The sequence below is a fragment of the Eurytemora carolleeae genome, unplaced genomic scaffold (genome assembly GCF_000591075.1).
Source record: "Eurytemora carolleeae unplaced genomic scaffold, Eaff_2.0 scaffold638, whole genome shotgun sequence".
Lineage (NCBI taxonomy): Eukaryota > Metazoa > Arthropoda > Copepoda > Calanoida > Temoridae > Eurytemora > Eurytemora carolleeae.
Window position 1 is genome coordinate 73,183 of NW_019396526.1, and position 27,884 is coordinate 101,066.

A 27,884-nucleotide genomic window follows, 5' to 3' on the forward strand; every position below is an offset into this window, starting at 1 on the left:
AAATACCTAGATACAAATACATTAACCTGGCCCATATATGCAAATACCAAAATACAAATACATTAGCTATGCCCAAATATGCAAATACCTAGGTACAAATAAAGTAACTAGGTCCATGTATGTAAATACCTAGATACAAATACATTAACCAAATACATTAAATACACATATATTAAATACATTAATATGTTTGCAAATACCAAAATACAATTTTGGCTTCTTTAAGGGTGAATATAATATTAGGTCAATGGGTGTGCTTAGAGATAAATATGCTTTGCACTAGTGTACTCAATAACAGAGGACTCTATTCTCACAGGGGTAAAGTACTTTATCTCCCAAAATACACCCCAGCCGTTTTAAGACTATACATAAATTAAAATAGTAATTTTACCAGCAAGCTTTTTGTAAGTATTTTTTTGTAAATGTTTCCCAAATGATTGAAAAAAAACATTCAAATAACTTTTTAATAAATCAACTAGTGAAGGAAAAAAATCAATTATATGATGAAATTAATTTTTTTTTAAATGTGGTGAAAATGTTTTCCTTTCTGTCTCCGCTGGATGGAAATTGTCCATTTTACTGTCACTCTCTGTTATCTTGACTATATTATTCGAGGTCCGAGATTGTCTAAAGTAGAAAAAAATTAAAATAATTTCGAAATTTACATTTCTAACAAAACATATATTAATCAGAAGAATGAGTCCATTTCAAAAGGGGATGGTGGAGAAGTCCTATTTGATGAGGGGGGGATCGAATTCCTAAAATAAAATAAAATTTAATTATAATGATCTCTAATGACCTCTAATGACCTATTTTCAAATATAAAATGTTTGAATGTATGCATATCAAACAAAAAGTAGGAACCCAGGGAATAAAGTAGAAGCAACGAATCCAGTGTTTGACCTTCTAATGACCTCGAACGACCTCTAATGACCTAAAATGACCTCCAAAATGAATTATTTTTACCTATGGCTTTATGCATGTCAAGCGAAAGCTAGAAACCCAGAAAATACAAGAGCAGTAGAAGCATAAAATTGATAAAAGATTGCTTACCTGCACTTGACAATGATAAGACAGGGAAGAATGATGACGATAAAGACTGGCATGAACATAACGCCGAGGAACACGGCGGCGACGAACGCGATCAATGCAATGGCAATCGCTATCGGGAAGAGAACAACTGTCATCAATATTTTACATAGGGAGCACGATGGTCCTAAAATATAAATCAGTTTTAAGAAAATTATTTTTCTGCATTTTTACTTGCAATATATAAAACTTCGCGTTTAAGTAATAGAAGTCAGAAATGTCTGGTTGATTCATTACGTTGCTTGATTTTTTGAATAAAATTATATAAACACGTACAGTACGTACAGTACGTACAGTACGCACGGTACGAACCATAACACCGTGGATTAGTAAGACAACTAGAAGTTTTGATTTTGAAAAGTCCAATGAATATTAACACTGAATTGTGCTGAGTAAACAGACCTATCACTTGATTTACAGGCTTCAGGTAAATCAATTAGCTTTCTGAAACGATCAAATAAACATCAGATTTATAAATGTCGTTTTCCTATTCCGCAGTTTTGTGGTCACCACTGTATCAGATGACTAGTTTTTCTTCACCGTTTGGATAAAAGTTGTTCAAAAAATTTTAACTACTGAGGATCGTCATGATAGACGTGAAACATTATGTTTAGTATAATTCTTTTTTAATAAAAGATGTGAAGTTAAAAACTGAAATATATATATATATTGAATATAAATGTTAGCTTTAACTAAACCAAGTTGACTGATTTTTTTAAAGTGACCCATGGGTAAGTAGGTACCCTTGGGGTGACATAGGCAAAAAAATGTCTTCAAAATTCTAATTTTACTTTTCTTTCAAAATTCAAAATTTGTCACGGGCAACGTCGTGCAATTCAGCTAGTTTTTTTTAAAATATCAGTAAAAAATATACCGTTTGATCCACATTTTCTCTCCCCAAATATGCTATTAAACAGTCTCGACAATGGTTTAGGAATACAACAAAGCAGCAGCTTTCTCTCTCTGAAAAAGAAAAACATATTTTTCAGAAAAAAAAATCTAAAATTTTAAATATTTTTGAAATAAGATTTTCTCATAATAACACTAAAACAAAAAGCATACGTCTGTTACGAATAGTTTAAACAAAAATAGTTCCACAATTCTAATGAACTCGATTTAAATATGTACAAGCAAAGAAACCACTCTGGATGGCAAATACAAAAAATTAAACTGAAAAAAATCACGCATTATTTTTTACCTGATTTCCCCGCAAAGGAACATGTTTGAGAAAAGGAAACATTTCCAGTGCCCATCTTGCTTCATGGTTGTGTAATCCATGATTAACCAGGCCCATATATGTAAATACCTAGATACAAATACATTAACCAGACCCATATATGTAAATACCTGGATACAAATACATTAACCAGGCCAATATATGCAAATACCTAGATACAAATACATTAACCAGGCCCATATATGCAAATACCTGGATACAAATACATTAACCAGGCCCATATATGCAAATACTTGGATACAAATACATTAACCAGGCCCATATATGCAAATACCTAGAAACAAATACATTTACCTGGCCCATATATGCAAATACCTAGATACAAATATGCAAATACCTAGATACAAATACATTAACCAGGCCCATATATGAAAATACCTAGATACAAATACATTAACCAGGACATGTTTGGAAATACCTAAACTAAATACATTAACCAGAGCATACTGTTTATAATGTTCACTCAATTTGTGAATAATATTAATTAGCTTTCAAGTAATCCTTCCATTTACTTTTTGCCACGCTTTAAACTAAATTTCCCCCCGGAAAATGTTTTACTTTTTTTTGCACACAACCCCTGAACCCTTATTATTTATCAATCTATCTATTCCCTACCCCCTGAACCCTTATTATCTATCACTCCATCTATTCCCTACCCCCTGAACCCTTATTATTTATCACTCTATCTATTCCCTACCCCCTGAACCCTGATTATTTATCACTCTATCTATTCCCTACCCCCTGAACCCTTATTATTTATCACTCTATCTATTCCCTACCCCCTGAACCCTTATTATTTATCACTCTATCTATTCCCTACCCCCTGAACCCTGATTATTTATCACTCTATCTATTCCCTACCCCCTGAACCCTTATTATTTATCACTCTATCTATTCTTTACCGCCTGAACCCTTATTATTTATCACTCTATCTATTCCCTACTCCCTGAAGGACAAATTATAAAGTGCCCAGTACAAGTAAAGGTTTTATTTTGCTTGTTTACTTTGTTATGAAAATACTACATTTTTAACAAATATCAATAAACAGTTCATATTTATATTTCATATTTATACTTTATAGTTGATAATATTCCAGAAATTTGTACTCAAGAACGCACAAATGTTTTATAAATTGCAGTGTTAACGTTCCCCCACAACCAAAGGAAGTGTTTATATTTGTGACAAAAATTCTAATTTTAGGTATATCACTATAAAATCCATTTTAGATTGAAATATTTGCTCGTTTTTTAAACATGTTTTTCTAGGTTAGTCTAAAAAGCTAACACTAAAAGTAAAAAGTTGTAAAATTCTTGCAACTAAAAAGTTGCTGATGTAGGATACAAACTATGATGTAGGAGGTTACTAAGTTGCTGGTGTAGGGTAAAAACTATGATGTAGGAGGTTACTAAGTTGCTGATGTAGGATAAAAACTATGATGTAGGAGGTTACTAAGTTGCTGGTGTAGGATAAAAACTATGATGTAGGAGGTTACTAAGTTGCTGGTGTAGGATAAAAACTTTGAGGTAGGAGGTTACTAAGTTGCTGATGTAGGATAAAAACTATGATGTAGGAGGTTACTAAGTTGCTGGTGTAGGATAAAAACTATGAGGTAGGAGGTTACCAATTTGTACCAGTATATCCGCAAATATTTAGACCTAGTACCTGTAGTAAACACATTTAAGAATAAGTCCAACAAACTGGAATCCCAACAGTACTACAACATACGTTGCTCGGCCTTCCTACAACAAAATAGCGAACAATAAAGGGAGATGAGACTTCATTGTTCAAGTAAACTTCCGTTTCAAGATTGAGGAAAATATCATCGTTTTTCTAGGGCTCAGTTTAATACTTTTGCCACACCTTTGCCATAATAACACTGGTCATTAATACTTTTGACGTAAGTAACATTTGCCATAACTACATTTGTCATAATTATCTTATTTTTTACTAAGATCATATACATCTTGCTATTTTTTCATTAACGGGTCAAATTTCTCATAAAATTCCCAAAAATCAGAAAACTTGAGTTCATTTTTTTTCTTTTAATTTGACTCTTCAGAGACCTTAGGTAACTAAAAGACTGGCGAGTGTAATTATGAGTTTCCAGTTTAAACATAAACCATGATACATTTTAGAAATTCAAGAGCGAAAGTTAAAAATTACACTCAAAACCACAACACACGGCATGAAAACTACACTGAGCCGAGGTTAAAGAGAATATCGTTGTACGAAACTCCCGAGTTTCCTTCATGGGTTAGGGTCTATATATATTTACGAATTTTAATTTAATAAATCAGAAAACAAAAAGATAATGTGAATTTTAATAAATATTGGTTTCTCCAAACTGTCTGACCCTATTCATAAAACGGGGTTTCCGATACTGGGTTTTATTACGATATTCCGTCTTAAGTTTCGGGCTCTGACTTACCCTGAGTTCTATAATATGGGAGTTGAGGGCAATGGATAGAAGGACCACGTTCTCTGCTATGAAGATGAGATCGAACAAGAACTGTCGGACCAAGGTGGACACATGCTGCAGAGGTTTGGCCCATGGAAGGAGAAGAGGGTCCATTCTAAAAATAATATAAACTCAAAAAAATCCACGAAATAAATATATATCGTAGCAAAAGTAATTATTAATAAGTTCCTGACGCAACATAATCTCCTATTTATTTGTAATCGAAGTTTTATTTAAATGCTCATATGTCATTGCCAGCTTGTTCTGTCCTTTTTACTTGGAACTTAAATTTTCTAACCCTCTTAACCCTATTTAGGCTGACGTCTGGTTTACCCAAAATAGTCTGGGGAGGGGGTCCCAAGGACCCCTCTATTTCCCTAATGTGATACAACTCAATAACATTTGATATATTTTTGGAAAGCCCTTGGGCTCTACTTATATAATCTGCAAAAAATTGCAAATTTACAAAATTTTGAATATTTATTGCAATATCAAGTTATGTGGTAAACGCCTACTCCATAACAATTTCTCGAAACGTATCTATCCAGGTATAACACAGATTCTCTTGACTATCAATGTCAACACAAGGCTAGAAGTCCGTAAACTATCAACGCCACTAGCACTAGCGCGATCTTGTTAGCTATCGGTGTCAAAACGTACATTAGCTATTAATCGAGCTCTAAATGTCAAACAGGGACACAAGCGTAGCTATCAATTAAGCTCTTAATCGATCTATACCAAATACTGAGTTATGAGCTCAGCCCGTATGTTTCAACAAGGGCGCAGTTTAGCATCAAACAAGCTCTTTATCGGCCTATACCAAATACCGAGGTATGATCTCAGCTGCATGTTTCAACGAGGACACAGTTTAGCCATCAAACAAGCTCTTAATTGATCTATACCAAATACCGAGGAATGATCTCAGCCCGTATTTTTCAACAAGAACACAGTTTAGCCATCAAACAAGCTCTTAATCGGCCTATATCAAATACCGAGGTATGATCTCAGCCTGTATGTTTCAACGAGGACGCAATTACTCAACAAAGCGGAGTTTCTATATTACAAATGTAATTGAGGTTTATGTGTTGGTTATAGTTAAAAGACGTAATTACAATTCCTACGTCGTTATCTATATCACATGATTAAGACAATCATGTTACGTATTTGCCGCACAGTTAAAATTGAATGTACGTATTTATAAGATTAGCAAGGATTGATATAACGTAGTTGGAAATAGCGAGCAAGTTTAAATATTCAATTATTTAGAACTACTTCAAGGGGAAATTAGTATTTGTCCATTCTAAGAAATAGTAAAAAAAAAGATAAGCGCTCCAAATTAAAGGATTCCAAAGAAAAAAGATATTGTTTCATATAGGACCATACCATATAGTAAAATTCTATTTCTCTCCGAGGTTTTTATTAGTTGAGTGCCTTGTCAATAAGATTTTGTTAGACTGTTTCAACATTTTCTCTGCGATAAAACAATCAAGAAAATTTTACGGATTTACAATTGGATTTACAATTTTTTTTCGTGGATTTTCTAAATTTTATGTAAATCTAAAATTTGTAGAGACAATCTTTTGTAATTCATGCATGCATGGGGTCATGTGAAGTACAAAACAAAATTTGGCCCGATTGTTTCAGCCGTTTTTACATTTAATGGATACAAACGGAATAAAAAAGACAGACAAACAAAATGGATTAATGTACCTGATCCAATTATGAATATAGATGTTGGCGAGCCCGTTCCCAATCAGATAGTGGAAGAAGGAGAGGTTGAGAAAACCTCCTTTCTGCCAGTATTTCTTAGCATCAGAGAATACAAAGTGCAGCAGGGACATGAGCACAATATGCGCCCCCAGGAAGATCAGCAGAGGATAGTATCGTCCCGGTCCGAAGGAATACGCGAAGAAGACAAATATGAAAAGACGACCTAGGATCTGGAAGAGTACGGAGAGAAACAGAACAGCTCTGTAGAAGAGCGCGGCAAGATCTTTGTCCAGCGCACCACGCTTCAGCGTGGCGTGATATGCAGTGAAGCACCATGATAAACTAAAAAATATAATATTATCATCAACTAAATTTATTTTAAACACAAATTTTTTGTAAATGGCCCTCCGTGCAAAGATTGCAACGTTTTATTTACAACAGTATCCTAGATTTTGAAGATATCATTATTTTTGTGAGTTGCTCCATTGCTGTTTGTAAGCAAGAAATGCACCACTCACTTTCGTAGTGAAACCGCAATAGAAAATAAACAGTTTAACAGAACAAAAAAAATGATATCCATTTCATAAATGATTTAAACGGTGCTGTTGTAAATCGGCAATTGCAATCTTTAAATGGAGTGTCACTTGAAATTACGCGTACAGAGTCCCTTTAATACCTTAGAATTGAAGTGATAATGGAAATGGTTTGATCTGGTTTAATTACTGGAATATTTCCAGATCTGCACAGAGTAAAAACCTTAAGAAAATTTTATAAAAAATATAATCTAACAATCTTTGTTTCATTAGTTTCAATAAGATAATGTGTTCCAACTTATTTACGCGTTATTTATTTTAACAATAACTTATTTATTTTCCACCTGAAAGACGAATTTTTCCCCTTCAATCTGTTGGACCAGGGTTGGGAAGAGAAGGTAAAGTTGTATAGTTGGTTGGAAACTTGATTCCAGGCTAACCTCCATTACTCTTAACACAAATATTATTCATTCATTTCTAATCAAAAGTTATCCGTAATGTAGATATATAATGTAGATAAAACATTAATAATAATTGATAAATCTGAAAGATATCCATCATTCCGTAGAAATCCAGGTTAAGCTCCCGTTAAAAATAATAACCAAACCATATAATGTAAAATACTATATTGGGGGCCAACATGTAGGAATACAAATCTACGGCACTCAACCAAATAGTTTGGAAGAGGTAATAAATCAATTTTGAGAGAGTAAATCAAATTTGATCTATACAACTTTTTTAATCTGAAACATACAGGGTGTCCCAAAAAACGCTTTTTTCTAGAGCTCGCAAGATATTTTTTTGGACATTTTCGAAATTTATGTAACATTTCTGTCGATGCAGGACACCAAATACCAACTAAAAGGTTGTGCTACAAACCTCTAACTGGGGTACAGCATGAGAGCTTTGGTACATAAAATTTAGTTTTTGGGACACCCTGTATGCTTGAAGCAATTTGACCATTACAATTCAGTGTTATTAAGACTGGGATTGGTTGACCATGCATTATAATATGAGAAACAACAAAACTGTTAGCAGAGATCAACAATTACTTGAAAATTATCCCTTCCATTTTATCAAAAACTAGCTGAAGAGCCCGGCGTTGCAAGTGAAAAATAAAATTGAAAAAAATACTCTTAAACAAATTTAAAAAAAAATGAATAACACCCCTAACACCCCCCGGCCACCCATGAGTGTCCACAAAAAATTTCAGCCCAATCGGTCCAACCGTTTTGCCGGCTATACGCAACATATATAATTTATATATACGAATGTCTTGTTTTATTATATAGACTAGCTAAAGGCCCGTGGGGAAAAAAATTGAAAAAAATATTTTTAAAAATTTTGGCGGGCTATACGCAACATATATATATATATACGAATGTCTTGTTTTATTATATAGATTGTAATATAAACCAAATAAAACATCTGATTTGCACTGTGGGCAGAAGAGTAAAAAATCTTTGAAATCATAATTTCCCAAATGAAAGGTATACTTTCTTTCGGTGAAAAAACTAGTCAAATTTTTCATTTTTTCCACTGACCATCAAACTTTCATTCCCCCTTCCGGTGAGGGGGGGGGGCCTTGTGCAAAACTTCCAAACGCGTGAAAATGTTTATTTCTAAAGAAATATTTACCTAGCTGTAGAATAAAGAACCTCAGAAGTTTCAATTTTCTTCTCCCTCGCCACCTTCTTAGCCCCCTTCACAACAAGTAGTGTCACATCTGAACCTCTGAGGGGGGGGGGGGGGGGGAGACGAAGGGGGGTTAAATAGAGCGATAGTCTTTTTTAAGCTATGTACTGATAGTAAGGCAGGAGTGTATAGTTCGGCTACTTTTCAAATTGGATTCTTACAAAGTGTCATAAAGCAAGAAAGAGGATATTTAATCTCAAGAAAGTGTCCATAAAGTATGAAAAAGAATATTGAATTTGAAGAATGTGTCCATATAGTAAAAAAGGTAATATTGAATTTGAAGAAAGTGTCCATAAAGTAAAAAAGGTAATATTGAATTTGAAGAAAGTGTCCATAAAGTAAGAAACACAATATTGAATTTGAGGAAAGTGTCCATGAAGTAAGAAAGAGAATATTGAATTTGAGGAAAGTGTACATAAAGTAAGAAAAAGAATATTAGGTTTGAAGAAAGTGTCCATAAAGTAAGAAAAAGAATATAGAATTTGAAGTAAGTGTCTATAAAGTAAGAATAAGAATATTGAATTTGAAGACGGTGTTCAAAAAGTAAGAAAAAGAATATTGAATTTGTAGAAAGTGTCCATAAAGTAAGAAAGGGGAATATTGACCTCGAAGAAAGTGTTCATAAACTATGAAAGACAATATTGAATTTTAAGGTGGTGTTCACAACAAATGTATAAAAAGGGAACGTCTTTAAACAATAATACAATACAAAATGTGCATTGGTTTTCAAGAATGTGTCCATAAATCATGAAATGGGAAATTGCATTTGAAGGGTGTGGGAATGGGGTAGATAGCTAGAAAGTTTCCATAAATTTGAATAGACGGAAAACCAAATTGTTGGATTTATCCTAACCCTCTTGAAAAACAACCGGAACAGTCCTTTCAACTGTAAAACTCAATTTCTGAATCTAAAATTAACATCTTATCTTAACATTCGGGAGAATTTGATGTAAGAAAGACATTATAGTGTTTGAAACAAAATGTAAATGGGGGGGGGGGGATGTGAAGAATTTAAAATTCGATTTTTTTTCCATTTTTTCTTTGTGACATTTTAACTTTCCTTAGACAAATAGTATTTTCCATCTTCATAGTACTTGATAAACAGAACAGCTATAGGCCAGAGGGTTACACAACTAAATAGAATTAGTTCATGTTATGTTCATGTTCATGTTCATGTTCATGTTCATGTTCATGTTCATGTTCATGTTCATGTTCATGTTCATGTTCATGTTCATGTGCATGTGCATGTGCATGTTCAATGTTCATGTTCATTTTTTTCTATGACAAACGTTTATCCATCTAGAATTGAACAAATTGCAGCCATCTTCTTGCTAAAAGTAAGAAAGAAAAACTGGTAAACTCAATTTAAATAGTTACGCCATATTCTAATGGTAACCTTTATGTGACTGAAAACGCAGAAAGAATTTCCGTTTTCCCAAATATGGGTTTTCTACAAAATTTAGTTTAAAAGTTTAAATGGCATCATTGAGAACATTAGGGTCCCGAATATTTAGAGACTTCTCGAATTATCAAAAAAATGTTGTTCTTTTACTGGATAAGGTGATTTTTGCTCACCAGACAAATGTGATGGAATGGAGAATGAGACGGAGGTAGTTGAAGAGAAGAGATTTTATACCGTTACATTGAGACATTTCCTCTACTATCTCCGCACCCTAATTAGTAACACGGAAAATCATTTTTAAAAAAACAGAACAATAATAAAAACAATGCCAATAACAATGGAGAAAAAACATATACAATGAAAATGTGACAACGACATAAAAAATAACAATAACAATTATTAAAAAAAAAACACTAATAATGACAATAACGATTTAGGAAAAATATGGAGGAATAAAATTTTAGGATAAAAATAGTTGATTAATTTCCAAAGTTATTCTAGCAGTTAAATTCAAGTTCTTTGAAGGGTTTACAAAAAGGAACTTTGAATACAAAGGAATGTTTACAACAAATCGGTAAACGCATCATTCGACCTAGAAGAAACTGATTTACTGTTTATCTGACCTAAAATTGTATCGGATCTTAAAATGGGATGGAATCCGGGAGTTAGACATATTCATAATGTGAGGTTAATTTATATTAGTTCGGCTACCTTCTAGGTCAGTATCCAATGGGATCGTTTAGCTCGGATACCTTTTAGGCCAGTTTCCATTAGATCTTTTAGTTCGGATACCCATTAGGTCAGTTACCATGGCGTATATCACAAATCTACCTTATTCTTCAAGTTCTCGTAATGCCTGGAGGTAAAGAACTCGTAGATGAAGAAGGGCCAGGGAACAAGGATAAAGAAGAGTGTATAACCAAACTTAGACTGAGGATCCATCTATACCAGCCTCAAGTTCAAGCTTTATCTCTGGTTTATAAAGGGATGGGGGGCATGCACCCCCCCCCCTCCCTCGTTAACGAGGAGTTGGAATTAAGGAGATGAGGGTTTGTTTAAACTCTACAGTAAACATAAGACTGCTCTAAAACTTTGTTAATTGAAAACAATCAAGATGTTCGGTACTTTCCAACGTGTAAACTTCCCAAGGGTACTTTCCCAAATGCATTTTCCCACGTGTAACCTTCCCAAGGGTACTTTCCCAGGAGGCAAGTTCCCAAATGTGCAATTACCCAAGTCTGTTGTAGTCGCAGCGCTCGCCCCCCCCCCCCCACCATTGCAGCCTTCGCAGCCTCAGAGGGCCTAACCTATCCTTCAAGAAGTTAAAGTAAAATGAAAACAATCTGTATCTATCTCTCTAAGTTTTTCTATGATTGGGTGATGTTTAATGAAATGAAATTTGACGTGAGAATTGTAAGATTGGAAAATGTTAAGATTAGGCTCTTCTTCTATCTAGTTTAAATCTCAAGAGAGTTTGCAAGGTATTACTCACGGTCAAAGATTTGCTTTAAAAGATTTGGAATTTAGGAGGAAAGGCATATATAATATAGAAATATGAATTTAAGGATTCCTTCAGTGGAAAACATTTGATGGTGATGTTATTTCCTTTCTCCCAGTTCGCTTCTTCACAGTCAAATGCAGTATCATTGTAAATACCTAGATCAACACAACATCAGTCGAAAACTAATAATAAAAGATTTTTTTTATAAAATAGTTTTATCATTTCTAATTCAGGGTTCTGTTGGGTGTCCGAAAAATAGGTGTTTTTCTGCAATAAAAACCCTAATTCTGCAGGGATCTTTTTTATACTTTTAAAAAAAATTATTCCTCAGAAATATTTGGTTTCAAACGATATCAAGTTAAGATAAAACATTATTCTGACGTGTTGACCCATTTTACCACTGAAACAAGGCTTTAGGTGAAAATGTAAGAAAATATATCAGATGTAACAGGACTAATAATGCAAAATAAGGCGCCAAAAACCCTAACTACTGCTTCTTGGGACACACTGTATATTAAAAAAGATTTATTTATATTGTATTGTTGTTGATTGCCTGGGTAGGTATCCGTTACACAAGTATCCTCGGAGATCTCAAGCTTCCCAACCAACTCATTGAAATATCGAATCATTATCAGAATATCAGACCCTGAAATATCAGATCATTATCAGAATATCAGACCCTGAAATATCAGATCATTATCAGAATATCAGACCCTGATGACAACAAAGAGGGACTGTTCACGCTCTCCAAGTGAACCCTATTTAAAAAGTTGCAAGCCTGATAAACAACGGTTCCCTTAAATCCTAATATATGATCAATAGTGTGGAAGAATTTGCGTTTTTCTAGCTTAAAGTGTCTTTTTCTGACAAGTTCTTCCATTATTTCTTTTGCAAAAATCAAAACCCCACAATTTAAAAAAACCAATTTTCAATGAGAAATCATGGATATCTCATTTAATCTTGATCAGACTAAGCTTTTGATTAATAGTACTGTAAATCGGACACGACAATTGGAGGGTTCCTTGAAAATATGTCAACAGGGTCCCTTGAAAATATGTCAACAAGGTCCCTTGAAAATATGTCAACAGGGTCCCTTGAAAATATATCAACAAGGTCCCTTGAAAATATGTCAACAAGGTCCCTTGAAAATATGTCAACAAGGTCCCCTTGAAAATATGTCAACAGGGTCCCTTGAAAATATGTCAACAAGGTCCCTTGAAAATATATCAACTAGGTCCCTTGAAAATATGTCAACAAGGTCCCTTGAAAATATATCAACAAGGTCCCTTGAAAATATGTCAACAAGGTCCCTTGAAAATATATCAACAGGGTCCCTTGAAAATATGTCAACAAGGTCCCTTGAAAATATATCAACAGGGTCCCTTGAAAATATATCAACAGGGTCCCTTGAAAATATATCAACAGGGTCCCTTGAAAATATATCAACAAGGTCCCTTGAAATATGTCAACAAGGTCCCTTGAAAATATGTCAACAGGGTCCCTTGAAAATATATCAACAGGGTCCCTTGAAAATATATTAACAAAGTTTCTTGAAGGAACTGCCCATAAAATCATCTTAAATTTCTTGTCCATGATTTCAAAAATCATGAAGGAAGGCAAAAATAAACTCGACATTTAATCGATTATCCGATTTTCTTCCTTTTTGTTAATTTTTGAATAAAATTTACTTTTGATTATTAATCAAAGTTTTATCAATTTCAAATATTGTTATTTGATTAAGAACTGATATTTTTCTTTTTTCATAAGAATTTTCTGTTAACAATATTAATATTAATTTTCACATTAATTAATTAAACATTCATAAAATGTGAAAAATGATAATTTTATTACGATTTTCTTTTCACAATTATGTTTATTCTAACACTAATAAAATATCAAAAAAAGATATAAGTGAGAAATTCTGTTTACAGTTAATTTTATATTTCCAGATATTGTAGGTTATAAAACATTATTAAATATGAAAAATGATAAATCTCATACGTCATTAATATTTCGCCTCACAATCAAGTATTTCAACACTAACGTTTAAGAAGGAATATGATTGTTAAATCTGTCAAAAGTCTGAGATATTAGACACAAAAATTGCAAATGAAATCTAAGGTCTTTGCAATTTTGTAGAGAAAAATCATGTCATGAAAAACAGGGGAGGGGGGCCGGGTGGCTCGACAACCTCTGGCCTTGTGTAACCAAGAAAAGAATGCTCTTGGTATGAAAAATGTAAACCTGTTAATCATACCTGTGTCTATTGCATTAAATATAAGAGAGAGGAATAGAGTTGAGAAAAATAATTTGGACCAGATCTTCCCCTTCTCAGCCTTAAAAAAATAAAAATAGTTGTTAAAGGGACTGTTAACGAAGTTTAAAGTGACTCTTCTTGCACAAATGGCAATGCCAATTTACAACAGTGTCCTTAAAACATCAATAATGTCGAAGATACTGTCGTTTTTCTAGGTTTTAAATTGTTCAATTCCGACAAAGTCAAAGCTTTTAAGGGTATCAATGTGAATCAGGCATTGCCATCTTTGCATGGAGGGTAACTTGAAACTACGCTTACAGTCCCCTTAAGGGATTGTTTTAGCTAAGGTTAAAGAAAAGAGATAAATCGCTTAGTTTTTACAAAACTTTGAATATTGTAAATAAAAAGCTGAAAGAATTATTTTGATTAATTTGATTTTATATATATCTACATATTTCTTGATGGACTTTTTAAAAGATGATAGATTTGGAGAACATTTTTTATTCTAATCAGCAAATATCATCTTATTTTTGAGAATTTTCACCCAAAAATTTAATTATTTTCTCGATTCAGCGTTAAAAGATCCTAAATACTACCCTTAAACGTTCCTAGTTCCGAAAACAATGACATTTGATCCGGGACTTGTTGGTACGTTACTTGTTAAAGTCGATACGGGAGGTCCATAAATACGACTCCTACCTTGAGTTCTCGAACAGTTTTGGGAATCCCCTGCAGTGCTCGGCTCTGCTCATTTATTATTGCAGCTTCGGCAGAGGACTTCAGCTGAGATCTAAACACGGACAACAAAAATGTAAAATAAAATTATTGTTTACCTGATGAATTTATGTTAATATTACACGGGTGTGGTATTTAAAAACATCGTTTTTCTATCATCATTGGATCTTCAGTAGTTCAGCCAATTGTCAAGTTTATTTCAGAAAATGTTCTAAGCTGTGTTCTCTTCCAATGTAGATATTGAGATAAATACATGATCTCAATTTACATTCCAGGATGTCAACAACTCCGTTTCTGAGACCCCAGGGAAAAGGACTCTTGACAAACCTCTGTACATCTCTTAGATGTTGAAGCACACATCTACAATGTGTTCCTTCAGAGATAAAGAGACATATGAAACCTTTGTATTAGTTGCTGCATTATGTAATACTGATATCGACAGCTAAGAGCTGTGACCCCCTCTACCTCCTCACGCAGACTTCTCTCTCCACAATCAGGAGGAGAAGGATTGGCGCGAACCCTCTACCTACATCCCAGAGCGAGTTCGCGCCTCAGAAGCATTTCCTCAGATCTCTGCAGGTAGAGCTTGTATTTTTATAAACTCTATATACCAAAAGTCTTATTCTGAAGATTAATTTAATCTTTGACCCGCAGTGCAATTGTACGCTGAAAAAATAACTGAAATGAAGAGATTAGGCATTGATTCTAAAATTTAAAGTGTCCACAATGGGTTTCTATATCAAGCGATCGGAATTTAAAGTTTTCAACACAAAAGTTCCCAGCTCAGGTTTCCAGAGTACTTGATTTCTTTTGGGATATCATTTCACATGGAGATGCATCTAATAGTAAAACAAGAAACTTCAGATTTAAAAGATCACTGGACATCTTGGTTTGTTTTTCATTAGATCATTATCTTCCCATCAGGGACTTCCTTTAATGTAATGCACAGAATAAAATCAGCTAAGGCTTAACTAAACTAACTGAATTCAGAACTTTACATTGATCTCTCTTATGCATACAAATTTACAAATGAATTTGATTCCTCTTCAAGAAACCGTGGTAGTCATAAGGCTAACTTAAACTGAGGAATCAAGTTTTTACTCTCAAATTTATAAGTGCCTACATTTGATATCGAGATCAAGCGTGAAGGATTAACGACTAATGGTAGTTGATGTAATGTTAAAAAAATCTTTGTCACCTATACTACAGAGCGTATTTTATTCTGGGAGATTGAAAAATTTATAGTAAGTCTTATTTTTTGGAAAACTCAATGAAGAATTCAATGATAATTGAATTAATTGATTGATTAAGAACTTATTTGATCAATGATCATTGATCAAATTACCTGAGACATCTTTGTAGTTTGAGCTGGTCAGATTCATGGGTCAACTCACTACACACAATTTATCAATCAAATTATAGAAATGTATTTATAAATTGATTTTTATTATTCTATTAATGGATGAATTTATTAATCATTTGAGTGCTTGATTGATTGATTGTTGCCTGAGACAATGAATTTCTATTTCTTTTCTTAGAATTAGAAGTTTCTGCTCCTCCAGTTCCGGACCCTAGATAATTCAATAATACAGTTCCGGACCCTAGATAATTCAATAATTCAGTTCAGGACCCTAGATAATTCAATAATTCAGTTCAGGACCCGAGATAATACAAAAATACAATTCAGTAGCCTAGTGACTAAAATAATACAGTTCAGAACCATAGATAATACAATAATTCAGTTTAGGACCATAGATAATACAATAATTCAGTTTAGGGCCCTAGATAATACGATACAGTTTAGAAGCATGGATTTAACCAAATTGAGGTGCTATATACCTGAATTGCTACCATATGTAGCAAGGTTTGATCATACTTGTTTCTACTGTGAATAAATCTCTCAAGAAAGTTGGAATCGTCCGTTTTGGAAAACCTAAAACAAAGTTTAAAAAATGCTAATTTTACAAATAATAAACGATCGTTGACCATCACTTCATAGAAATCTGGGCCACGCCATCTTTAAATATAACCAAAGGAGGGAAATTACTTTCAAAGTTTGGTTTATCAAAATGGCGATTTGCAAGGGCGTCCCCAGTCACCACCCAACTGAAAACTAACAATCATCTAGACCAGTCCAGTATATAAAAAAGTATAAATTCAATTTATTTTTTTAATCAGTTATCTCTTTTTACTTACAAATGGAAAATTTTAACAATAACTTGAAGTCTAAGAAAATGTTACTTAAAAGTTTATTATCTTTTTATTTTTAATCTTTTATATATACATTATTACTTTCTGTCAATTAATCTTTAAATTTGATTCTGACGATTAAACTTCCAACCCCCCCCCCCTCTCATACTTTAAGGAAGCTAAATGTGAAAAAAAAATATTTTTGAAGTTGGAAATATAGGGAAATAAGACATAAAAAGCTACTGAAAAATAAAAATTAATCACTTAATTTTTATCTCTATTTTGCCCAAAAATAATTCATCCCCCCCCCCCCTCCCCATCCTTCTCCTTCAAATATAATGTTTTCTTCGGTAATTATGAAATGTTTTTATAATAGCTGAATTAGGGGAAAATACTAATGGGACTATAGAAGTGATTTTAGGTAACCTTCCAAAAAAGAGTAGCAAATCCAATTCACACTAGTCGAATACCCACAACAATAATAAACCAATTTCGACTGAAAAAAGATGTCTATTTATCAATCCTTAATCAAATAAAGGTTTGAAGGGTACCATTGTGAATCTGACATGCCAGTTCATTAAAGGACGGTCAGTCCCTTTAAGAATTTAATATACCTTGCGCTTCGAAGCACATCAGAAACAAGATCTTTGTGCCGAAGTTTTGCTGCGATCATGACAGGATTGTCTCCTAAAAAAAAAATTATAACTTTAAGATTTTGGAAAAACAAGATTTTAGGCAAGACTATTTCTTTGTTATGAGCCCCCCCCCCCCTCTTCCAATAAAAGTTGTAGAATCGTATTTATTTGATTATAAAAAACAAGGACTAAGCCATTTAAGTCCTAACCTTGAATCCAAGATATTGAAATGACATTAAGATATGTAAAATTGGGCCCCTTTCCTTTTGTAGTTTTTCAGCCCCCCCCCCCCCCTATCGTGAAAAAGTTATTGTTCAATTCCTTGTTATGGTAAGTACTAAGATAGAATCATAGATAAATAATTGATAGTCACGAAAGTTCACTGTTTCCATGAAAAATGTCCCCCCCCCCTCTCTCCTTTTCAACAAACATTTCTTAAGGTTTTAATTCGATATATTAGAGAAAACAAATAATTTTTAGGGGTAATACAACTTTTTTTTTGGGGGGGGGGGAAGATTACCTTACAAACATACACCCCTGGCTATCTTTTAAAAAAAAAGGGCGAGAATGTCCACGTCAAATCTATAAAGTTGAATTCTAGAACCTGCGATTAAATCCAGAAGATATAGAGAGCAGAGACGTACGTTTGTTTTGTCCCAAACATCATCTAGCAAGCAAATAACGAAACAGAAAATCACCTGTTTCCGGGTCCTGGTAGTTCAGATCCTCATCTGTGCAGGAAACACTTTCCATCACCATCTTGAAATGCGCAATATTGTTCGCGAGCGCACACTGCTGAAGGATGTATCCTGTCTTGAAGAACAGGTTCTTGATGTCGGAGAAGAGCTCGAACAGCTCCTGGCTGGATCCAGTGACAAAGTCGCAAAAGCGGGGAATAGCGCGATATTTACGACAGACACGCTGTACGTTCATTTTACTTTCGTACATAATTTTATCTAAACAGACAATACAATTTTATTACACAATACACAATGTTGTACAACGATCATACATTTTGTAGTTAGGTTTAAAAACAACAGTAGACGTAATTTCAAGTGACCTTAATTCTACAGAGCGTCCCATATGATATTAGATTATATCCAAGTTTTACCGTCAAAATAAACCTATAATACTCGACAAACCTAGCCTTTTTATGCAAGCAAATTCTTACATTAGCCTTATTAATTTTTCAAAATGTAGAGCGCATGTCCAATTCACGTGAGTACCCTTTAATCCACAATCTACGCATTAAGGAACAACTTATATCGTCACGTTTCCTGTCAAGAAAAGAATTCCCTTTCTATAAAGAGAACCGCAATTTAAAGATAATCAATTTTCAGAGGGAGAGGGATAACTCATCCATTATTTATGGCTGGCGAATCGGAAATGTGAATCGGAATGTGAATCGGGAACGTGAATCGGAAAAATAAATCGGAAATGTAAATCGGAAATGTGAATTGGAAAAGTAAATCGGAAATGTGAATCGGAAATGCAAATCGGAAATGTAAATCGGAAATGTGAATTGGAAAAATAAATCGGAAATGTAAATCGTAAAAGTAAATAGGAAATGTAAATCGGAAATGTGAATCGGAAATGTGAATCAGAAATGTATATCGGAAATGTGAATCGGAAATGTGAATCGGAAAAGAAAATCGGAAATGTGAATCGGAAATGTGAATCGGAAATGTGAATCGGAAATGTGAATCGGAAATGTATATCGGAAATGTGAATCGGAAAAGTATATCGGAAATGTGAATCGGAAAAGTAAATCGGAAATGTGAATCGGAAATGTGAATCAGAAATGTGAATCAGAAATGAGAATCGGAAATGTGAATCGGAAATGTATATCGGAAATGTGAATCGGAAATGTATATCGGAAATGTGAATCGGAAATGTAAATCGGAAATGTGAATCGGAAAAGTAAATCGGAAATGTGAATCGGAAATGTAAATCGGAAATGTGAATCGGAAAAGTAAATCGGAAATGTGAATCGGAAATGTGAATCGGAAATGTTAATAGGAAATGCCGCTCTTTAAAAAGGTCACTGTAAATTCGTCTTTACCCCATCTAATGGCAGCTAGATTTCCAAAATTTGATGATGACAAAAGGGGCTTACTGTAAGCGCAATTTTCAGTGACCCTCCATGCAAAGATGGCAATGCCCACGCCCAGATCACAAGCTTTGATCAGGTCTGAATCAGATTTTTTATTTTAAAAAAAGGTTTTTTGTCATTTGGTGTTTTCCCTACAGAAGTGACTTGCACATTTTTGTACCGCAGGAATTATCAGAATTAACAGTTGAAAATTAGAAAAAAAGATCTTTCCCATTATTGATCAGATATAGGATTAAAGGGTACCATTGCCATCTTTGTCTGGAGGGACGCTTACAGCCCCTTTCCGAATGTTTACGATTACCTAAAGGGAGTGAATCCCCGTGTCCAATTTGTCCAAGTTTTAAAATATCTCTAAAATATCCTAAATCAATAATACAAATTATTTCAGTAAATAAAATCTTTTTAAAAGAATTTTTTATCAACAAAATCTGTTTTCCAAGGGGGAATGTTTTCTTGGTCACCCCCCCCCCCAATAAATTTTGTCACTTGGATAACAAACAGTATTTGTTTTCTTTAAAATTCTCAGTGATTTATCTTAAATCAAAAGTAAAAATCACGACAACAATCATTCCTGGTACAGCAGAACCCATTAAACTATGAAAAAGGAAGAAAAAATTTCCGCCATCTTGTTTGTGTGTGATTAAGGTTGTTTAAACGCAAATATTTTTACTGGAATTTAAATTTTAAGTTCATAACTTTTACAGGCACCTTCATATTCCACATCTTTAGGGGCCTCACTGTACAATACTGTTATTATTTTACAAATTGAGTTTTAAGAGCATATTTCTTCTTTATAATTAATAAATCAATAATTTGTATTTCCTAGAAGAATAATGGGTGCAAGAATCTTTTTGGAATGTTTATCAAGACGTTTCCATTCAAACTCCCAGATATTTTCGTCCAAGCTGGCCGAACAACTACTACTGGACGACTCCTTGTCCTTCTGAACCTATATTAGTAATATCAATTTAAAGAGACAGTTCGACAAATTAGCAATATCAAGTTAAAGAGACAGCTCGACAAATTAGCATTATCAAGTTAAAGAGACAGTTCGACAAAAGATAAAGTTTCGGGGCTAGGAAATAGGAAGTAGGAAGTAGGAAGCTACAGGGTGAACCACAAAGGATAAGACTGTTAAAAACTATTTGAAGCTCTTAAAATACGACGAATCCAATCTTCTAATGACTTATTTAATGATTTTACAGTAGCAGGGAATCATGAATATAAGGAAACGGACAGTTTAAATTCTGTACAGTCGTCTCTGAAGTCTCATCCTTTGTGGGTAACCCTGTATGTCAACTCAAGTAGATAGTAATCCTTGATCTTTGAGGGATTGTGATGGCATAACCCGTCCAGATCAAGAAGCTGCTGGACAATCCAAAGCTTCTTGAATTGAATTGAAAATTCGTTAAAATGGTTTTATAAATATAAAACAACTTTACGTAACAAAGTTTTTTTTTACAGCATACCAAAAGAAAAAGCCAGAAAAGAAGAATATTGGAAAAAATACTAGCTGCTAAAAATGATATTTTTTTTTTAAAAAATCACAATTTGTTAACATATACCCATATAACACAAGACAATTTTTTCTTCTTGGCAAAGAGTGTTGCCTCTTTCCTTGCTCTTTACGGGATTAAAATTTTTTTTTAACATTATCCTTATCATGTCTATATTTTCATTTCATATAAAGGTAAATTTTAACAATACTCAGAAAACTAAATCCTATATTAATTGTAAATTTCAATGTTTTTATAAGTTTAAAACTTTTTAAAAGTTTAAAACAGGTCAAAAAATAATAAAAGTAGTTTCTCAATCAGAAAATACCAACTTACGACTAGAAATATTTGTCTAAGACAATATTAAAGAACTTAATCAGGAAAAGAAAACAAAGAAAGAAACAAATTTCTATGACAAATACCCTACCCATTACAACAAAAAAAGAAATTTTCTTTTAATAATTAACATATTTTGAAACTAATATTTTAAAAGGATGGAGTGCGAGGAGGGGGAAGGGGGATGATTCAATAAAAACATATGTACAAAATTAATTTTGAGTTAGGGGAGGGGGGGGAGGGGTCGTCTTTTAGGAGGAGGTCTAATTCACTCCAAAACCTGATGATGATTTCACTAACAACCTCCGGCAGGGATCCGATCATGCAAACTGAAGTAAAATTTGAAAATAAAAAAAAAATAAAAAACCTGGAACTTCTTGACCTGCATGCAGACGACGAGGAAGTCGAAGGAGATGATCTTCAGAAGGTTCTGCTTGTCCTTGCTCAGCATCATCAGTCGGAAAGGGTGTCCATCCAGGAAAAATCTAAAGAAAAGAATTCGTCAATTTCTTTCTTCTTAAATTCTTTATGTTGGTTTCTACTCAAGTGATTATGTGTAAGGGATCAGGTATATGTCCAGTTGTCGGCGTTTATACCAGTACAACGAAGACGACTTTTTTCAAATTACAAGATTACAAGTTTTTAAGTAGACAAAGAAAGCTGTTAATTGGCAACTTCTCTATGTTTCCATGTTTCCTTGTATGTATCCATGCTATTTTAAATCTAGGTAGAAATATAACATTAAAATCTAAAGTCGTCTTTATTGTATTGATATATACAATTGTACATTATACTGTGACGTATTGTGACTGCCCAGAAACAAGTCAAAAGTCCGGTTTCCTACCCCTCCTCCAACTATTCCGACTAGTTCTGATAAAACTAGATCGTATTGAGTCTTTGACACAAACTCAAATTTTCCAATCCATCCTTTTAAACCTTTAATATTTCAAACCTAGATTATTTTATCTATGAGAATTCATTGTTTGAAATATTTAATATCTACAAATTGAAATTCAACTTTTATCATTATATTTTATCAAATATTAGCTTGGGAACCCAGCGTTGCCCAGGTTACCCTTACCCAATACTTAGAGTTAATCCCGCCGTTTACCCGCATTTGGTCGGGAAACTTAATAAGTGCTTAAAGTCGATTCACTCCACTTAGACTCTCAAACCCGAGCTGAAAACATTTCCGTGGTTCTCCCGAGTTCCCCAATCAAAATTTGAGTCAAATCGGTCAAGGGGTTCATGAGTTAGAATTGGACATACAAGCAAACCAACAGACAAACAAAGATTAAAACTTTATAAATAAAATGCAGGTAACATTAGTTCCAAACAGCAATAAGAAATTAGCCATAACCCTGGTTTGGAATTAATGTCCCCTAAACTGGTGAAATTTAATGCACAGATAAAAAGATTAAAAAAGACGGATACAGAGCGTTCTCAATCTGAAAGCTGTGTTGACCGACCTAAAGTATCCCTCATGGCTAGATACTAGACTGTAAGTGTAGGATTCATGCCGCGTCTTTATAGGTTTATCTGGTCGCGAGGTTAAACCGCTGTCATCACTCGCCCGCCGGTCTTCTCGACCTCCGCCTCCGCCAGGGATAACACTTCGGATACAGTGCATACAGTCCTTAACACGAGAAATATTATAAACAAGCACTAGTACATAGGTTTATTTCAAGCAGTGTTTAAGATCCATTTGATTTTAATGCGGAACCGTTTCCTGAATCCACAGTGGAAAAAAAGGAACCAGATCTAGCTCAATCCGGATCCGGATCCAGGCAATGAACATTACTTTAAGATTTAATGATTTATTTAACAAAAGCAGAATTTTAGAGTTTTCCCCGTTTTTTTAAACTTATTTTATGCTAAAACTTTATGATTATCAGAGAGATGAGGAAATTTTTAATAATCTTTCTTTATTTAACAGTTCAGACTTGGGTTTTGATAGCAAAAGATTTACATTTTTTGCAGTTTTTTTGTTGATATTTTGCCCCTTGGATCCGGATCCGTTGATCCAAAATGTTGCGGAAGCGGATCTTAAGCACTGATATCGAGATTTTGAAATTATCAGATCTGCAAATAAATGTTTTTTTAAAATCTCAATTTATCCGTCTATAGGGTTTGATAAAAAACCATGTTGATCATTTTAAATCAAACAATCTTGGGTTATATTATCTTTTGATTTTTTTAAAAGATATTTTGTTGTGGAAAATTTTACATAATCTTTTTTAATTGTCTATAAAATCAAAATGCTAAGAAAGGTGGTATTCCTGATTTTCAAAATCTTTTATTTTTTCGATGTCATTGTCAAGTTCCCGCTTAGTTTTGAAAATAATTATTTTTCCAGAGATAAATTATGATATAAAGAAAAATAAACAATCCATTGCAGTATACATATATTCTGCAGTATAGAATTTTTTCAAGAACTAGACATACTAACAATTGTTTACAACAACAACATGGTTAATTTCTACCCCTTATATCAATCAATCAACATTTGGGATCGTATTAGATGGAATTATATGGACCCCTGTAGTCTCTCTTGTATGTACTACAGGGTGTCCCGGCAGTCACTCTTATATGTACTACAGGGTGTCCCGGTAGTCACTCTTGTATGTACTACAGGATGTCCCGGTAGTCACTCTTGCATGTACTACAGGATGTCCCGGTAGTCACTCTAATATGTACTACAGGACGTCCCGGTAGTCACTCTTGTATGTACTACAGAGTGTCCCGGTAGTCAATCTTATATGTACTACAGGGTGCTCCGGTAGTCACTCTTGTATGTACTACAGGGTGCCCCGGTAGTCACTCTTTGTACTAGAGGGTGCCCCGGTAGTCAATCTTGTATGTACTACAGGGTGCCCCGGTAGTCACTCTTGTATGTACTACAGGGTGCCCCGGTAGTCACTCTTATATGTACTACAGGATGTCCCGGTAGTCACTCTTGTATGTACTACAGGGTTTCCCGGTAGTCACTCTTGCATGTACTACAGGGTGCCCCGGTAGTCACTCTTATATGTACTACAGGATGTCCCGGTAGTCACTCTTGTATGTACTACAGGGTGTCCCGGTAGTCACTTTTATATGTACTACAGGGTGTCCCGGTAGCCACTCTTGTATGTACTACAGGGTGTCCCGGTAGTCACTCTTATATGTACTACAGGGTGTCCCGGTAGTCACTCTTATATGTACTACAGGGTGCCCCGGTAGTCACTCTTGTATGTACTACAGGGTGCCCCGGTAGTCACTCTTGTATGTACTACAGGGTGCCCCGGTAGTCACTCTTATATGTACTACAGGATGTCCCGGTAGTCACTCTTGTATGTACTACAGGGTGCCCCGGTAGTCACTCTTGAATGTACTACAGGGTTTCCCGGTAGTCACTCTTGCATGTACTACAGGGTGCCCCGGTAGTCACTCTTATATGTACTACAGGATGTCCCGGTAGTCACTCTTGTATGTACTACAGGGTGTCCCGGTAGTCACTTTTATATGTACTACAGGGTGCCCCGGTAGTCACTCTTGTATGTACTACAGGGTGTCCCGGTAGTCACTCTTATATGTACTACAGGGTGTCCCGGTAGTCACTCTTGTATGTACGCCAGGGTGTCCCGGTAGTCACTCTTATATGTACGCCAGGGTGTCCCGGTAGTCACTCTTGTATGTACTAGAGGGTGCCCCGGTAGTCAATCTTGTATGTACTACATGGTGCCCCGGTAGTCACTCTTGTATGTACTACAGGGTGCCCTGGTAGTCACTCTTGTATGTACTACAGGATGTCCCAGTAGTCTCTCTTATATGTACTACAGGGTCTTATATGTACTACAGGGTGTCCCGATAAATAATTCCAAAGTAATGTGGTCTACCATTTTCACACCTTATGAATTGACGGACTTATCGAGATTTCCATTTTATTCATTAACAAATAAAATGGTTCAAATGTTTGATATCTAATTTAAAAACTTAATGATATTAAGAAGTCAGACCACACTTTGAAGAGTTCAGAATACATATAATCATTTTATGACACAGTTTTTATCATTTTATCAAATATCGGAAATAAAAGACGATTTTTAAGTCGTCTCTTGATTTCCATAGACAACGAAGTTGACGAACCTGTCCTGTGCACTCCCTATGAGGTTGCTCCCAATGATGATTAAGAAGGGTGGCACCGACAATATCAGACTGTCCATCTAATAAAAAAATACAATTTAAAAAATGTTATTAAAAATCTAGAGAATATATTCTGAAAGATGTTCAATTTCAGAATCGTTTTTGTGCTACTAAAAATAGAATCTAAGCGAAACCAGAACAAAATAATAATATAACATTATAGCCAAAACAATCAATTATTGATCAAGTCAAAATCAATATATAACACAATCAATACAAGCAATGCAATCAATGCAATCAATGCAATCAATGCAATCAATGCAATCAATGCAATCAATGCAATCAATGCGATCAACGTGATCATTGAGATCAATGCGATCAGTGAAACCAGTGAAACCAGTGAAACCAGTGAAACCACTGAAACCAATGAAACCAATGAAACCAATTAAACCAATGAAAACAATGAAACCAATGAAACCAATGAAACCAATGAAACCAATGAAACCAATAAAAACATTGAAATTAACAAAAACATTGAGATCAGTAAAATCAATGAAATCAATGCAATCAATGCAATCATTGAAATCAATGAAATCAGTGAAATCAATGAAATCAATGAAATCCATGAAATCAATGAAATCAATGAAATCAATGAAATCAATGAAATCAATGAAATCAATGAAATCAATGAAATCAATGAAATCAATGAAATCAATGAAATCAATAAAATAAAATAAAATAAAATCAATCACCTTGAAGATATCTATGAATGAGATCAAACATCATATTTCTCTCTGTAAGAGAGTCCAAGAGGAAGATGACCTAAATCAAAAGTTTTACAAATACATCAATATATTTTTTAACATTTCATTTGGATTTTTGCCAAATCGATCCTGATATTTTAATAAGAATGTCCAACATGAAAAACAGTGTTCTAAACTTACTTTGAGAAGATATAGATATATATATACATATAGTATTAAATAGTATTTCCCTTAAAAACTCCAGAAATCCAGATTTTCATCTTTTCTTTTCTTGCCGATAATGACTTAACACCATAAAAAAATAAAATTGAACATAAAACAATTAGGAGGGGGGGGGGGGGTGAGTTATTAATCTGTAAACACTAACCTTAATTTCGTCGGCATCCTCTCTTTTAATTGGATCTATCGTTACAGATATTTCAGATACGGATGAGATGTTCCGATGATGAGCCTTAAAATAAAGCATTAATATTAAATACTAGGCTTTTAGGGCGCTTTACACCCAACCTCTATTTCAACTTTTAATTGTGGCTCTTTCTGTGAGCATATTTTTTTTGTACAGTATAAAAGCATAACAAAAAAAGTTCACGGATTTTTTTTTTAATTTCACAAAAATCAAAACCTTTTGGACACAACTTTTTGTAATTGTGAGCATCCATAAACCTTCCCTGAGTCATGCGATTGCAAGGTCACACGCAAAATTTGGGCCCGATCGGTTCAGCCGTTTTGACGTTTATTGGATACAAACAAACAGACAAACAGACAAGCAAAGTATATATAAAATACATAGATGACCACATAAAATGTGATTGGTGTCGTCTTGTCCAACTCATTGATATCTTTTATTTTTTTAGAAAAAAAACGAAACTTTTTTCTTTTTTAAGTACAGAAAAACAAAAATTATTTGATACCTGAAAGGCTTTCTTTTCCACCATTTTTTTTGAATATGGATTCAACGACATACATGGATCATATGGCGAAGCATTATTAAAATATATATTTGTTCACTTCGCATCCTGAAATATACATTATAGCCATTAGTGTGTTAAAATATATATTTGTTCACTTCGCATCCTGAAATATACATTATAGCCATTAGTGTGTTAAAATATATATTTGTTCACTTCGCATCCTGAAATATATATTATAGCCATTAGTGTGTTAAAATATATATTTGTTCACTTCGCATCCTGAAATATATATTATAACCATTAGTGTGTATTTGTTCACTTCGCATCCTGAAATATATTATAGCCATAAGTGTGTTAAAATATATATTTGTTCACTTCGCATCCTGAAATATATTATAGCCATTAGTGTGTTAAACATATATTTGTTCCCACCCCAAAGGAGTAAGTAAAGATTATTGACAAATAAAATAAAATTTCAATCAACCATAATCATATCTACTACTACCTGTTGGGTAGCCACTATTAAGCGACCACCTAGTCTGAAGTTTCTAAATTTAGTTCTCAAGACGACTGCACCTCCTTTAGCATAACATCTGAAAGTAAGGAATAACATCATCTAATTGTTAACCAACTTAATTTTAAATGCTAGCTGAAAAACCTGGCGTTAACTGAGGAATTGAATTCAAAAAATCGAATA

General features: G+C 33.9%; 1 protein-coding gene across 1 annotated transcript; it reads right to left on the reverse strand.

Annotated features, from left to right (window-relative positions):
- Positions 1 to 509: 509 nt before the first annotated feature.
- LOC111704873 (uncharacterized) lies at positions 510 to 27,795 on the reverse strand. Its single transcript, XM_023477243.1, has 31 exons — positions 27,693 to 27,795; positions 27,188 to 27,292; positions 26,644 to 26,727; positions 26,265 to 26,334; positions 25,516 to 25,592; positions 22,857 to 23,023; positions 21,755 to 21,872; positions 20,378 to 20,504; positions 19,857 to 19,916; positions 18,141 to 18,398; positions 17,422 to 17,494; positions 16,457 to 16,550; positions 16,124 to 16,188; positions 15,963 to 16,010; positions 14,582 to 14,672; positions 13,883 to 13,961; positions 12,179 to 12,271; positions 11,695 to 11,780; positions 10,956 to 11,066; positions 10,298 to 10,395; positions 9,783 to 9,855; positions 8,666 to 8,730; positions 7,372 to 7,477; positions 7,171 to 7,250; positions 6,495 to 6,836; positions 4,755 to 4,899; positions 3,989 to 4,065; positions 2,288 to 2,395; positions 1,964 to 2,052; positions 1,054 to 1,216; positions 510 to 627 (listed from the first exon to the last, which is right to left on the reverse strand). Exons 2-31 carry the CDS (start codon positions 27,236 to 27,238, stop codon positions 510 to 512), a joined length of 3,216 nt encoding a protein of 1,071 aa, XP_023333011.1. The 5' UTR covers positions 27,239 to 27,292; positions 27,693 to 27,795.
- Between the last annotated feature and the right edge of the window lie 89 nt (positions 27,796 to 27,884).